We start from the raw sequence: 16,810 nt of genomic DNA, 5'->3' as shown, positions 1-16,810 counted from the left end.
GCTCTCATTGGTTAGTTTAACTGTCACGCAAGCTGTACATTTGTGGTCACATCATTCATGAGTGGCCATTGGTTAGAATGACTGTCAATCAGAGCAGCCAATTTGTGAATGGACTGAGAATGTCCACGCATTTGGGCTAATTGGCCGACCTGGCTAGAGGGCGGCTCTTAACGAGCGAGCGAGACGTCATTTCCCCTTTTAAGTGGGAAGTGCGGGATGTTTGGTGAAGCAATGAGACAATGAGAAGCCAAGGAGAAGCTCCATGTGAGCGCATGGTGAGATGTTTGTGAAGCGGACAAACTTGGATCATGCGGCATCAAGATTGAATGTTGGACTGAGGAGGTGTTGCTGACCAAAACCATGAACTGCCGATGACGACTGTTTTGACATTGAACCGAACCCCAGTGGATGTTTGTAGCCGTTTGTCTGTGGACCATCTCCACGGTCCCTCTGCACGTTGGGGACCAGCCCGACACAGGAGGAGAGCCCAGCGGCTTAAGAGACGTAGCCGGCGGGGAGCCAAGGTGCTGCCGCGACTCGACACCGAGAGACACCGCGGTTCAACGCAGAGGCCGATACAAGCCAGAGCTAACTGTACTTCCTGGCCCAAAAGCCTTCACTGTTAGCCACGGCCGTTTGATTGAGCTAGCAGTGAGCCCTGTGAATCTGCACCCCTTACCTTAGGAAAATAGTGGCATTTTGAGTCGACGCGTGCGCAGCACGTCGTACACAAACACACACGCAAAGTTCAAACCAAGGATGGCTAACGTTCCCTCTGCAATGCGGCCTTGCGCACACAAAATGCATGTTCAACGGTCCGGTCCAGATTGATTTGTTGCAGTTCGCTCCAGACTTTGAGAAGCCCTGTAATGAGCTGTCCAAACTGAGGACAGCAGGGAGTCGGGAACGTGTTCTTACAGTTGAATCCTCTGTTCACAGGTCCAGCTGGGGAGAGCAGCACCGTCCTCAATGCTGTGCGCCCCCCATTCGTAAACCAATGAGATCGGTTTGTCCCGCAGTCCTGTGGTTGTTAACAACGCGGGTGGTGGTGCCATTCACACTGAAATCAACCGCCAATGCAGAGTTAACCCTTTCAAACCCAAAATCAACCCGGGAATATAAGCCTGTTTGGCCCTCGGTGTGTGAGAGATGTATCAGGTAACGGGACAGAAAGGCAGGAGAGGAGATCAACTTGATAGGAGATTTAAATTCCATTCTGCATCACTTTCACTCAGTGCTGCTGGAGCAGATCAGCGCTAACACTTGTTTCAAGCGACACTATTCCCTCCATACAGAGATCTCCAAAAACACATTTAAAACCTATTAAAATGTGAACTGGGGAGCCGAGCAGTTAATACAATTACACCCATCTTCTCCGCTACCCTCAAACTCAGAACAGAATCTGTTGTTCCTGGGGCCCCTCCCCGCCCCCCCCACACACACACACACACAGAGTGAGCGGTGCACGCGCTCAGTGCAGTGGGTAGGCTTTGCTCCTGAGTAAGCCAAATCTCTCCTTGAGACACTGAGCAGCATGCAGGCAGCTGAACAACAGGGCGATTGTCCTGGCCGGGCGGCCTGTGGGGAGATGGGGGGGAGGGGGGTAAAGTGTTGTTTATTTCATAATCCCCCCCCCCCCCCCCTCCCCTCCAAACCAACCACCAACAACCCAACTCCCTTCATCCTCTCTGATCCATCTTGTTCACTGCTTTGCCTCCCTCTGATTGCCACTTGGGACCGTTTGTTGCAACATGCTGCACACTAAATTAAATTGAGAGATTTAATGACAAACAGATTTCGGTTATGTTTTTTTGTATGGTGTCTGACTGATATCAGGCAGACTGATATGGGGCCGATATTGGCACTTTTGTTCAAAAAACAGCCACCCAGATGTTTTATACACATCTGATATGATGCAGTTTGTTTGATTACATCAACTATGTGATGTCACATTTTGATCGTTTAAGCCAGGCATCTATATTAATCAGTGTTGGGCAAGTTACTTTCAAAATGTAATATATTACATTTTTACTAGTTACTTTCATTTGAAAGTAATAAGTTACTTTACAATATTACTTTCTGTGTAGAGTAACTCGTTACTTATTACACTACTTTTGCATTACTTTTACCAAAACAGTATATTATTTTCCTTTGTTATTGTCATCTATAGTGGTTATTTGCGTAAAAACACAGTTTGATTAGGAAATGATTGCATCTTTTTAAATTTGTGCTTTGATTTAATAAAATGTAACTCAATTTGTAACTGGTATAATATTACTGAAATCCTATAAGTAAGTTATATTACTGAGTTACTGCTAAAAGTATTATATTACATGTAATATGTTACTTTTGTAATGAGTTACCCCCAACACTGATATTAATACAGATAGTACAAATATCTTAACGGCGGTTAGAAGCCGACTTATGGTTTAGCTTGCTTCTGTAGACACCTTGTTCAATGAGTTTTCCACCTATTGTCTGTGCACCCCCTTCATTGTTCTGGTGGTAGTTTATGCATCCAGGAAACGATTCATATCAGATCAACATAATATAGATTTGTTTGATGTGGGCCCAAATCACATTGGGTCAACGTAATATATAGGTTTGATTTGGCCCGTCCTCACAAGGAAAACGACAACATTGGACTATTTTCAAGGTGGTTAAAACCTCTTGCAGTGCGTACGCGAATGCCGGGAGCTGTAACCATGGACCCTAGAAAAGAAGGCTAAGACATCACTCACGTCACACCGTCAGGTCTTCTCTGGGTCTGTCTGTCTGGTCTTCTCTGAGTTTGTCTGGTCTTCTCTGGGTCTGTCTGTCTGGTCTTCTCTGGGTCTGTCTGTCTGGTCTTCTCTGGAGTCTGTCTGTCTGGTCTTCTCTGGGGTCTGCCTGTCTGGTCTTCTCTGGGGTCTGCCTGTTTGGTCTTCTCTGGGGTCTGCCTGTCTGGTCTTCTCTGGGTCTGTCTGGTCTGTCTGGCTGCATTTAGCCTTTCATCTCTCCAGTCTCTCTCACCTGTCAGCAGAGCGGGGACATCAAAGCCCACAGTGTGCTGCCTGGCTTGTTTCTGTGCTGCAGTGACTGTTGTCTGCGGTCACCGTCTCTGTATGGTCCCTTACACTGCTGGACTGTGTGATGATAAAGTCAACAGCTACAGTAGTGATCCACCAAGCTTTATTCATGTAGCACCTTTTGGAAAATAAATCAATAAAACAAAATCAAGAAATGACAACACACATCAAACACTTTTATTTTGACATTAAGATCTCATGTAAAATCTATGCCTGAGATTACATAAGGAATTCATTATTAGGCTACATAATAAATTGTGTAAATTGAAAATATTTGATCCGGTTAATTCTTTCTACAACATTCAGGTACATTTGCTCATCTACATGTAGTAGAGCCTTTCTCAATGCCCTCTGTAGACCTGCTATGTGAATACAATGCACATTTTGTATGCTGGAAAATCAACATTATTTGTCATTTTCACAATCCCATCATCTCTCTCATTTGTCTATATTGTCCATTATCTTGAATCTAGAATTTGTCATGTATTTGGTACTGCATGTAGGCTACTTCATTTTTTGGTGTAGTGAACCCCAGCCAGACAATGGTGAGGCGTACTGATGTTCAAGAAACCTTTTATTTATGTTCAGCCTTTTCCTTATTTTTTTAACACAAATGTCCTTTCCTTCCTTCTCCATGAAACACCGTAAGAACTACAGGATAGAAGAAATAAAAATGAGCTCTTACAAACAAACAAAACCGTAACTGTATACCATTAACAATACAAGCTAGCTAGCATTAGCATGAAGCCACAGCCATCCACTCAAAGGGCAACATCAGAGAGGCTAATTACGTTAGCATGTCTGTCACAATAACAATAGCTTTCAGTTAAATTAAACAAAACAGGCATCACTGCTTCATTGAAACATTAAAACACACAATACCTTGTTCCCAATTCTAGCTAGGTGCTTATTTTTAATAGAAGCCCGTAGGTTGAAGAGCAATATGTTTTGCGACCATCTTTTTAGCTTGTCCGTGTCAATCTACATCCGGCCGATGCGCACACCTCCTCACGTCAAGTAGCGTAGATGCAGCATCACTACGTCCGCTCTAAGTTTCAAAATAAAAGTACCATAATGATACAAAACAACAAAACAGCGCCAACAAAATAAACGTTTGTAGGAAGCAAGCATGTATCTTAGAGGGTATGCATGTGATGTCACAGAGGCAGAAGTCACTGTGGGGTCACGCCCACTGAGTCACAGCAAGACTGAGCTTGAATGCACTAATCAGCCTAGATAACTGACACCTGCTGCTCAGGGAGGAACTTGACACTCATTTTGACACTCATTCCCGATTGAGGGGGCGTGTTCCAGTAGGTGTGCATACCATAGATATATATAAAGGCCTTTATATATATATATGGTGCATACCCTCTATTAAAAGACCTTCACAAGTTATTTACATTTGGTGTATTTTCATATCAAACATTTTCCATTCCTTTTTTCATGGTCATATACATATTCACAAAATGCGACCAACAAGTCCAATGTTTCAAGTACATCTTTTTAATATCCCCCATGTACCTATTCTTATTAATTTTCTGTTACTCCTCCTGTATTATTTTGCTGCTGCAGCCCTATTTCACCACAGAGGTGAATTAATTAAAGAGGTAGCTAATTAAAGTTTCACATAGTTTCCCCCCCCCCCCCATCCAGGGTCTTCTTACACACTTTCCTCAGTGTGGCCCTCCAATGGCGCATTTCCACTGCATGGTCTCATCTAGAGTAGACAGCCGGCACAAGAGAACAATCCACCCCTCTCACACAGAGATGGGGACTTGTGACTTAGACTCAGGTTGCACTTAAGTCGTACACACAGTGACTTGACTCATGAACATTTTTTTTGGTGCATTATCATTAAGAACATGTCTACTAATAATGTTGGTTGATACTGTATGTATGCTAATAAACGAGTGATGCAAGCATGTAAGCAAAGTCACATTTAGTAATCCAATTATCATATTATCATATATTAAAATTACCTGGGCAATTGTCATATCATCACGATACGCCGCCACTGGATGGAAGCAGACCAGATGGAATCCAGCAGATGATAGATGACATCCAGCAGATGATATACATTCATCCATAAGAGACTTGGACTTGCCCCTCAAAGACTTGACTTGGCCTCTTGCTCAAAGACTTGACTTGTCACACTTGTGAAAAATGACTTGTGAGCATCTCTGCTCTCGGCCTCCAACTCCGCATCTGGCGATACAGTAGTACAGTGTATGTCTGCAGCGGCATTTAGCAGTATGGTAGAGAGGGATTCTCGACATAAACTGCTCAGCTGTAGGAGCGCAATGTGCAAGGAGGAAGTGGAAGTACCACTTCATTAATTATCGTGTCAGTTTCCTGTTTCTATTGGCCAGATGTCAGACAAACACAGTGAGAGCTGAGCTTCAGAGCTTCGGCATGGGAGAGTGAGCATTGCCAACAACCTTGTCAAACTAGTTATTATGAATGAGACTCATGAAATGCAGCCTTATTTCTGATTGAAAAATTAATTTTGTAAAAAAGAAAATTAGATTTTGTTTCAGTGATTAAATTCAAAATGATTGCATCTTCAAAAATCCATCCATTTTTTAAGGCATTTTCCAGTTCTTTCAAACTGCACTTAGTCCTGATTGTCTCCCTGACTAAACTGCTCAAAACAAAAAATGCAATCAGCAAATACCCTTTAACTACACACTACACTTCTTTGAAAAACAAAATGAACATTATTCTTATCCTCCTGAGTAGTATATGAATAGTATATGTTTAGACAAGATCAGGAAAATGAATTAATATGGGACTTTGAATAAGTCAAAGGGCGATGAAACATCTTCACACATTATGAACTTTCACTTCTAGTAAGAAAACCCTTTCAAACCACTGACAGCAGATTAGCCATCAAGTCTCCTCACTACTGCCCTCTTCTGTTTGACTCCGCCGAGGAGGAACCGAAAACACCACCCATTGAATCTGTGTGACAGGCTTAAAATGGGATTTGGACGTGTCCGAACGCCGTCTGAATGAGCGAAGCCAGCGGGGGCGACCGGTTAACAAACTGCATTCCAAACACGAGCTGCAGCTAAATGAGTATCAGGGAGCTTTAGTGGCTGCCTGTCAGCTCGTCTGTGGGCAGGATGGGCAGAGCAGAGGAGGTGAAACCAGTCGAGAGCAGCCCTGCGAGCTCGCCTCATTCATATCAGTGGAACAGAAGGCCGAGTCTTTTTAAATGACAAGAACATCATTCATGGTATTTGCAGTGCCACCATGTTGGCCTGCTGAGTAAACTCTTGGCACAGACCGTCATCTTGTTTACAGGAGAGAGGCTTCGCTGCTCCTTCCAAGAAAATCACCATCTGTAGCTTCTTTTCTTCTCACCTCTCTGGGTCATTTAGGGTCAAACACATTACAAGCAGTTAAAAAGCGGAGGGATCCGTTGAGCAAAATCTGCGCGTTTCCACGCAAATGAGATCAGCGCAAAATGCCAAATCAAACAATGGGCTTTGGAATCATGTAGCAGAGGGAAGGAGGAGTCTCCCATTTTCCACATACCAAGCGTGTGACCTTGTCATGAGCTGCCTTCACCCATCTATCAGCCTCCCTCTTCTCTTATCAGTGGAGATGAGGAGGCCGTTCTCTCGGCAAGTGTGTGCGTGTGTGAGAAAGTTCCAAAATATTGCACTCAAGTACAATATTGTTACTACTGCTGAAGACTGAAGTTGTACTCGTGTAGCCTAGATGTAAAAAAAATGTCCATGCCATTCTCAAAGGCAGAAAGGACAGATTTTAAAGTCGATTTCTTTGGTAAAGCAAAATGACAAAATAAAATAAAGCCAGATTACTCTCTTGTAAACTGAATGACTCTTTGGCGCAACTTAAGTAAAAAGTAATTAATTGGTTTCTTTGACCATTATGAATGTATGAGGACATATTGGTGCAGCGTGACTCACTCTCACCAACCGCTCTTACTTTGAAAAGCTACCCTGCATTTATTCTAAAGTTGCCATCTTGTCTCATTATTTCCCTTTTCCATCCCAGTGACTGTGATTCAGACCATTTTCAGCATTTAGTTACACACAGACCTTCATAGTATCATAAGAACTTTATTCAGCATATTGTACAGTGATTATATACACACAATAATGTCTATGTACACATGCAATATGCACTCATTAATACATTATAATAAATTATTGACCTCTCATAGACTAAAAAGGCGGATATTGACAATATACAGTACGTCACTTGCCTGCCACTACTATAAAAGTGCCAAATTCGGTAAGTGAGCGAAACCGTTTGGCTTGGCGGATGAAATTTAAATATTTAAAATCACGTGGAGAGAAGAGATCTGCAACTCTCAACAATGTGGCGTCCTGATCCAACAGTCTGAAAGAATTCATCCCATCCAAAGACTACACAAGCGAACCCTCCTATTACAATCAAATTAACAAACACCTCCTATATCTAGGGTTAAGTTGATCCCAAAACCTACAAAAAACTGTAACTGAAGGTGTTACCCAAGTTTATACATAGTTAAATAAACACCATTATGCTCTTTGAAAGAGCTGTGACAGGACCTCCGTGGCAGAAAATCTTCAGGTGAGATAAAACTCAAAGAGAGATGGTTTGTGTTATGGGCTCTAAAGTATGAGAACATTTTTGAAAGATCAGAAAATTCATTGCATGGGAAAGTTCCCTCAGTATCAGCAAAACCAAGAGAAATAAAACATGTAAAACTTTGCTATTTTCCTCTGTTTTTATAAGTCTATCGTTTTCAAAAGGACCCCCAACAACACAGTTGTCACATCGTCATGTCACATCATCAGAAGAATAATAATTTTTATTTCTCGGACAATGACTGGAGGCAGAGTTGTTGCAGCTTATGATGAAAAATTGCTTAAATCGTAAATTGAAATACATTTAAAATTAGGAGAAATCCGAATCTTTATTGTGGTCCAACAAAGGGACCACAATACTACACCCGCTAGCTGCTAGCTAGTTCCTACAAAAGAAAATAGTTTCTACATGAAACTGCTCACAACAAAGTCTGCGCGTTATCTTGAGTAACCGGGTCATGATTTCTGGAAAGAGACACTACTGTTGAGTTTTTCAAATGTATTTTTTTTGGTAGCCATCTCTACTGCCGATATCTCCAAAACTCAGGCAACTAACGCAAAACGATATAGATGGATAAATAGCACTAACGGGTGAGAGGAAAAATATGTATTTTGGATTTTACGGGTGAGCTGTCCCTTTAAGAGCACCATAGTGAAGCTGAAAAAAAAACCCACTGAGTGCATCTGAGAAAGAGAGAGAAAAAGGGACGAGGTCGGCTGAGGGAACGAGGAGAAGAAGACAGATGTTAGCATGTTGGGACAGGATGGATTGTTTAGCATGAGATGTAAACAAAGGCAATGAAGTGGAAGAGGGGCGGGGCAAGAGGGGCGGGGCAAGCTTGTCCACACGAGGCGACACGAGCAAACGTGTACATGTAACAGACGGTGGTGACGTGCTGGAGGAGGGAGGACGCTTGTGAGTGAAGGATCACTGTGGAGATGGAGCCACTGTGAGACCAAGGCTTCGGCTTGTACTTAAGGAAAAGTTAATCGTTTCCGCAGCGAGAGACGGGCACCGCAGCTTTTAGGTCTCCATCCAACATGGCCGAGAAATGCTCATCTACTGCGTGATGTGGCACAGAACTCTGAGAAACAACGCTCATCTACTGCGTGATGTGGCACAGAACTCTGATCTGGGCTTTGCTGCTCGCAGGCCACTGTGGTAAAACCCCGTGTGACAGGGCTGGCATGCCACTATGAGACAGAGCTCGTCTGTCTGGCTACATTACTACTGTGAGAGGAAGATTCTGTTCTGTTCTGTTCTGTTCTGTAGGAGTCTGTCGGGCCGTCCACAGACGGGTGTTGCCTTCTGGCCACACGGGCGCCACCGCCTTTTAAGGCCATGTTCAGACTAGGAGGCCAAATCTGATTTGTGAACTTGAATGACCTATTAATGATTCTATCCAGATTGGTTTTTATGAGTCTGGACGCTCCAAGTCTGATTTGTGTCACTTGTCCCAAACCACATTATGGAGGTCTGGACACACACAGATCCGACTCCCAAATCAGATTTGGGAAACCAATCAGGATAATGATTATTAATGACTTTAGCAGCAAATTGGATTTGCCTGTAGTGTGAACGTGGCCTAAGAGTTTCCCAGCAGCAGCGTTGTCACGATACCCGGACTAATATCAATCCAGTTGCAAAAGACTGAAAGTAACATTGAATTTTGTAAAAAAAAGTCGATACGTTCTCTAAAATGTGCTCAGGCAAGCTGGAAGTCCGTTTCGACGTCGCCTCCAGAGGGCGCATTTGTGCGATCTGTTAGAATCCCAGTCCAACTAAACTGCTTAGCTTACAGCGCCGACCAAGAGGGACAGTAACTTAGCAAAGCATGTCAAGAGTTCTCTTGTTTGCCGTGGAAGAATTGGTCTTTTAGATCGGCACCTCATCATCAGTATCGGCCCATAATGAAATTTCGACATCAGGCCGAATTGAACGTTTCTGCCGATATGACAGGCCGATAAAATGACCGTTTAATTAATTAAATGAATGAATTGCCTGACTAAAAGCTTGAATTGAATTGGAATGCTTGACTTTTGTCTTGCATCATCCAAGCCTGTAGGAGGAATCTAAGGCCATGTTCAGACTAGGAGGCCAAATCTGATTTGTGAACTTTAATGACCTATTAATGAGTCTATCCAGATTAGTTTTATGAGTCTGGACGCTCCAAGTCTGATTTGTGTCACTTGTCCCAAACCACGTAGGTCTGGACACACAGATCCGACTTGAACACTTGCCCAAATCAGATTCGTGGCAGTGCGGACACACTCCCAAATCAGATTTGGGAAGCCAATCAAGATAATCATGATTAATGACTTTAGCAGCAAATCGGATTTGCCTGTAGTGTGAACATGGCCTTACAGTTTTATTTGAAAGAACAAAGTGACATAAATCTAAATATGGCATGTTTGACATAACCTAAGTAGATTTTGCCCAGTCGATGTGTACATTTTGAAAAGCGTTGTATTGATGTCTGCATCTACCAGTGGGCCATCATGATAAGAGTCCATGTCAGCATAATAATGTCAGAAGATGGGATATCGGTAAAAAAAAAAATCCAATATCGTGCATCCCTACTTTTAGACGTTAAAAGTCAGAATTGTGGTGCAGTGTCAACACTACCCAGCAGATCCTGAGCCTTGTACACCCGCCCCCCCTTACGTTGTGCTGATGTCAGCGCTCGGCGTGCGGCCCCCTGCTCCGAACACTGGGGGTCTTGTCGCCGTCTATTCCCCCTCGGACCAGTCTCCGTACAGAGATGTGATTCTGCCCCCCTCTGGCCCAGTCTCCATACAGAGATGTGATTCTGCCCCCCTCTGGCCCAGTCTCCGTACAGAGATGTGATTCTGCGCGGGCTCCGGGGCCGGGTCGCAGGGCAGCACAACAGCTACCTTCTTTTCCTCACGCTGGTTTCGGCGCGGCCCAGCTCCTCGTACGACTGGTAGAAGACTTCCAGCTCGCGGCAGCCCCAGCCCCTCCAGACACACAGGCACCACTCCGTGTTTTCCTTGCGAAAGCCGCACACAACAGTGTCCTTTGCCACTAGCGCTGCCTCTTCCAGGACCCTGCGAGAAAGAGAGAGAGAGAGAGAGAGAGAGAGAGACATGAGGGACGAAGGGGGAGAAGAGAGAGAGAGAGAGAGAGAGTGTGATCGATAAGAGAAGGATGCAGTGCGGAGAGAGAGAGAGAGAGAGAGAGAGAGAGAGCCCAACAAGGTGGGCACATCTCCATGCGCTGCAATTAGCATGTGGACTCTTCCTAGAAGCTCGAGGGCAGTTCTAGGAAGTAGTTCCCTGGAAAGCCGTGAGGACACTAAATGCACTGTTAACAAGGAAATTACTGCTCAACTTCCTCCCAAGAACTGGTTGAGGGGATTAGCTTCACCCTCACCCACCTCCTGCGGCCCCTCCCCGAAACACCCGCCTCCAGACCCCCTTTTTTCTCCCGGACGGCAAAACTGTCAAACAATGTTAAGGAATGTGGCCAAAAGCGATCGCTTAAAACCTCCCTAACGGTTATTTACGAGGGCCGTGACAACGCGTTCGGGGAGGAAGGGAGCGCTTCTGCTGACCTTGCTGCCGGAGCTCAGACAACCATGCATCATATGGTTACAACCCGGTATTAGCTGCGTCTATTGTTGTTTCATCTTTAACTGGGGTGTATCATTATGCGCTCACGCCGCTAAGCTCGTGCGCCGTGATATATCGCGTCGTGAGGACATGAATAGGTCGAGGCCGTGGCTCTGTGAAGTCGGCCGAAAGACATCGAGTCGGTCGACGTGCGCCACGCGTTAACTCGTAACTCTGGGGGGGCGAAAGGAAAAGTTCACCCAAAAATGTAAATTCAGTCACTTACTGTATCTACTCGGCCCCTCGTGGAAGGATGGGCATAGACTGATTATGACTTCACGGGCCCCTGGGCATGCCCCCCTCACGGGCCCCCCCTCACAGCGCAAAAAAAAAAAAAAAAAAAAAAAAAATTTTTTTTTTTTTTTGCCCCCCGATTTTTTTTTATCCAGAATGCAACTCGGGCAAGTTATCAGATATCTGCACTGATTGCAAAGGGTGGACAGCTTTTTCATCTGGTGACTTTGTGAAACAGTGTCTGAATGTGGCTGCAGATATACTGTGTTCACTCCTGAGATTGCATCCCTGCAAATTGTCATGGCAAATTGTTTACAAAAGATGAACAATAAAGCTGATTTTCAAAGTACGTTGAGGATTTTTCAAGTTGTGAATTAAGTCAAATTTCTCTCTTGATTACAAAGGTGGAAAATACAACTGTTTTTAACTGGGTGTTTACTGATTAAATGTTTAAGCTCCCCACAAATGCAGATGTTTTTTTTTAAATATATATAACCAATTGCAAATTATTACAATTAAAAAGTATAAAAAGTAGATTATTATATTGAAATGTTATTTTAGATTTAGAATGTTAATTTTCTATAAAACACAATACATTTTAATGTAATTCCACAACGTTTATTTTTGGCCCTCGGTCCTCCACCCAGATTGAGTTTTGGCCCTTCATGGGAAAGAATTTGGGCACCCCTGAGCTAGAGTCTCTTCACAGGCCGCCTGCGAAGTGAGCTCAGGGGCCCATAAGCTAGAGTCTCAGCTGCGAAGTGAGCTCAGGGGGCCCATAAGCTAGAGTCTCAGCTGCAAAGTGAGCTCAGGGGCCCATAAGCTAGAGTCTCAGCTGCAAAGTGAGCTCAGGGGCCCATAAGCTAGAGTCTCAGCTGCGAAGTGAGCTCAGGGGGCCCATAAGCTAGAGTCTCAGCTGCGAAGTGAGCTCAGGGGCCCATAAGCTAGAGTCTCAGCTGCAAAGTGAGCTCAGGGGCCCATAAGCTAGAGTCTCAGCTGCAAAGTGAGCTCAGGGGCCCATAAGCTAGAGTCTCAGCTGCAAAGTGAGCTCAGGGGCCCATAAGCTAGAGTCTCAGCTGCAAAGTGAGCTCAGGGGCCCCATCAGTTAGAGTCTCTTCGCAGGCCGCCTGCGGCGGCCTGCGAAGAGACTCTAGCTCATGGGCCCTCTGAGCTCTCGGGCCCCTGGCGAGTGCCCGGTATGCCCGTTCAGTAATACAGCCCTGAGGATGGGTGATGTTTTTTTAGTCCACAAAACATTTCGAGTTTCGCAGCAAAACACAGTTGCAGAAATCTCCTAAAAACATTTAAGTGACCAACTTTCAAACGGGGGGGAAAACAACACCACCACACAGAAAACATAAAATGCTTCTATACTGCTCACCTGGCATAATACAAGTCTCCATAAGCCCTGAGATGCCAAGTTGACTTGAAAATACATCATTTATTTACACCTTGTTTTTGGCTGAAATCGTCACGGTAGCGGGCTACAGTAACAGCACCTGGCATTCGTGGCCCACATGGCCACAGCGAAGATTTCAGCTAAAAGCAGGGTGTCAATGGCATCTATTCAAGTCAACTTGGCACCTCAGGGCTTGTGGAGACTTGGATTACACCAGGTGAGCGGAATGGAGGCTTTTTTGAAAGTTGGTCACATCCACTTCAATTACAGTATCTAGGAGAATTCTCCAACGGTGTTTTGCTGCAAAACTCCAGGACTGTTTTGTGGACTAAAAAAAACGTCGGCCGTCCTCCCATCGGCATGAGGGGCGAGCAGATAATGACTGAATTTTCATTTTTGGGTGAACTTATCCTTTAAAACATTAAATGTGAAACGTAATCAAATAATTGGGTCAGCTCAGAGGCAGGCAGGCGTCACGATATTCAAAGATATGACAGTTTATGAGAGAAACAAAGGAGCAGTCATGTCGTATGGGAGAAACCCTACGGGGGCCCCTCCCTTGACCCCGAGACCGTGACCTCCCCAAGTGTCGCCTGTGTTACAGGTGCACCGTGTAATAACTGCTTATTAAGGACCCTGCTTTGGGTGGCCCTTTATTGCCTGCTGCTAAAAGGCCAAGCCCCCGTGTGCAGCGCTCACACAGGAGCCTTTTCTGCGGAGGACCAGCTGCCGGCTCGTTTAGGAGGAATAATTACAGAGGCCAGTGAACCACCCTAAGCACTTGATGAAGGATCGCGCTCAGCTTTATTGAAGCTGCATCAGCAAATTTAATATCTAGCTCTTTGCCTGCTTTTCTCCCCCCGCTGTTGGTTGGCTGCGAGCGTAGCTGGAAATGGGGCTTATCTGCAGGTGTCAGCCAAATTGAAGACTTTTTAAGAGCTTTTAATGCTACGTGGACGTTAATTCGAGACCCCGTTTAATAACAACAACAAAGGAAAGAAAGAAACGGCTTATTCTGAGTGAAAAATGTGGACATAAAAAGTCCAACTTATTACAGCAAATGCGATGGAAAAAACAACACATTGACATTTTGCATAGTGTATTAATCTCCGAGTGTGGATTAATACAATGTGGGTCCAATTCACTGTGCATGTGGGTCCAATTTACATTAGCAAGTCAAACGAGCACTACTGCTGGTCCCGTTCACATATTTGGTGAAACTACAAAATTCAGGGCATTTGCTTTATTTAATTTGTTTTACTTTGCTTCAGAGTCTGTAAATACAACTATCTGATTTGATAGTTTATAGTAGCAAAATGAAACTTGATGTAAAAAAAACAAAAAACCCTGTCATTAGATGACGACAATATAGTCTCTCCCCAGACTCAAATATTACGTTGAATCACTGCGCTCCGCATACTACGTAAATGAGTCTGTGCCACTTCACAGCCACTGCTGGTTTTTGAAGGCGGGTTGAAATTGAATGAGTGACAGGTCATAGCACCGATGAGAGAGCGGTTAAAAAAATGGGCTGCGCCTCCCGTGTCGTCTGATCGCCAAGTCGTTACTGATTGGGGAGGACTGAATCCATCACTGGCATATGACTGGCCAAGTGAACGGTTCCCTCCCATAACCAGCCGGCTGAGGGAAAGTGTCCCAGACCCAGAGAGAGATCTGCAGCATGCAGTAACGTAGTGTATCAGCGTAAGAACTCTCATGGCTCTGGCGTTGAGACTAATGACAATAGGACCTCTAAAATCTGTTAACTCTTTCCCTGCCATCTGTGTTTTCACCGGCGTCATGTGATAGATGGCGCTCTTACTCACCTTGTGACATGCTACTGCACTTCCAGAGTTACACAGAAGCAACGGTTATTGTCCACCAAAACCAGGAAGCAGAGAAAAGCATAAAATAGCTCCAGCCTGCTGCTCAAAGCGCTGGTACCGCTTAGCTTTGAGCGAGTGATGCGGACTCGTGACAGGCACTCAAAGCTGAAGGACTTTTTTCACCAGACGCTGGTAAACGGACACAAAGTCACTCAGATGAATCTCTCCCTCGGTCGGTGGTACGTTAAAAGTTGTGACCAGAGGCATGTTTGGGGGCGGAAAGGGAAACCAAATCATATGGGGGTGCATAGTTTAGTGTAACACCGGCCAGTATCCAGTATGTGATTTGGTTCAGGAACTGTGTGAACATGACTTTCCATTTACAGAAATGCATTTTTTCTCAGCTTTTCGGTGACAGACGGACGTTTTCGGTGAACACTACTTACATTCAGGCGTCGACAACTAAAGCTTCTTTCTTTTCAGATATTCAGTGTTTACATAGTCATAGAAGAAAATATTCTGCGGTTCTTGGAAGATTAGTGAAAATGATCAGAAACCCTGGCGGGTGGCTGGCAACTTTAACTTTGAAACTCCTGCGGGGATTGAGTTGATACAGTACTTTTCACAGGCCTTGAATGTAGACGTTTTGAGAGCTTTTAAGGACCCGTGGAAAGAAACCCTGGAAAGAAGTAAAGAAAGTCCGGGACGCTGGCTATTCCACACCGCTGTCACAGATCCAACATGGCGCCGGTGCTGCGGTGGAAAGAGACTCCCCTGACATTCAGCCCTCGGCCATAATGGAAGCTCCACGGCTCCAGGAGGTTGCTGTACTGTAATTGCTTTTAGATTTGGTTGTGGTTCAATTTGGCGGCCGGAGCGCAGCAGAAACCATCTCTGTTGGAGCGCTGCCCTCAGCCTGTGTTCACTTCATTTTCGCTGACATTTCATCTCACTGACTGGTCAGCGAGCGAGCGAGGGGCGCCCGCCCGCTCCACCACGTCAACGTTGACTAGTTATTAACACTCGAGGATCAAAGGTTGCTTAGTAATGCTCCCCTCTGAAGACCAGGATATCTGCTAAACATCAGCGCTGAAGTCTACTCACAGCCTCTTGAATCGATGCCTCAAACTCATCCGAATCCGAATTCTGATTTCCGATTAGTTTGATTGAAATGGCACACACTCAATCTGTGTCTATTATACTGGCTGGAAAAGCAAAATCACAGGTGTGTGTAGGCCTAGAATCCAACAAAGACTCAAGCCGAGGCAGGTTTTCTGCAGGTTTCAAGCTTGGGGTTTTGCAGAGGAAGCTGTGCCTCTGATAGCGTTTTAAAGATCATAGACCAGTGTTGGAGAAAAATATAAGTTCCAAGTTGCCGGAGAAGGGCACGACCAAAACATATGGGTTAAGGTCCTTACACATCGGGAGCGTTTTTTCCGTGCGATTAATTCGCACGTCAATAATATGTTCCGAACCTATATCAGTTCATGCAACCGTGCATACCAACGGCGGAGTTTCGCCGAGCGTTATTGCAGCGTTTATTTTTTTGACTGACAGGTGGGTCAAAACTCGCATCGCAATTTCGTGCCGTATATTCGCATCGCTCTTGATGTGTAAGGGCCTTTAAGTTGGCAGGGGTGACACCTTTCACAGCTCGCATCTGAATTAGGATATACTAATTTCCAAATTTTGTTACAGTTTTGCTTTGGAAAAATGAGCGTCGAACTTTGAATTGTATTATGCTTAGTGTTGCACAACAGTTACTGTTGTTTACTCTTTGTAGAGCACGGTTCCAAATGTCCTCTTCCATGGCCTCCCCTAGTTCGCCCACCCAGTCTGCCCTAATCTTTGTTTTTTGAGTTGTGTTTTTAACAGAAGCTATACAACATACAGTTGATGTACTTCTGATAACTTCAACTTGAACATTTTGAATGTCATGGATGACTTAAAAAAAACTTAAGGACCTGCAGAAACCGTGCAAGGGGAGCTTGTACTCTAAGTTTCGATTTGTCACTTGAAGTGAAGGAGTGACCGTACAGACAG

At 44.7% G+C, this 16,810-nt stretch overlaps 1 protein-coding gene across 1 annotated transcript in view; it reads right to left on the bottom strand.

Annotated features, from left to right (window-relative positions):
* Positions 1 to 10,454: 10,454 nt before the first annotated feature.
* Positions 10,455 to 16,810, bottom strand: part of lrrk1 (leucine-rich repeat kinase 1) — an 87,778-nt gene continuing 81,422 nt past the window's right edge. Inside the window, exon 37 of the mRNA XM_083662224.1 lies at positions 10,455 to 10,744. Coding sequence (XP_083518350.1) covers positions 10,567 to 10,744 — 178 coding nt within the window. The 3' untranslated portion in view covers positions 10,455 to 10,566. The remainder of the gene's footprint in view (positions 10,745 to 16,810) is intronic.

Source organism: Poromitra crassiceps, assembly GCF_964638095.1.
Source record: "Poromitra crassiceps genome assembly, chromosome: 28".
Taxonomy (NCBI): domain Eukaryota; kingdom Metazoa; phylum Chordata; class Actinopteri; order Beryciformes; family Melamphaidae; genus Poromitra; species Poromitra crassiceps.
Note: the sequence above shows the minus strand (reverse complement) of the source record. Positions and strands in the feature narration are given on the sequence as shown.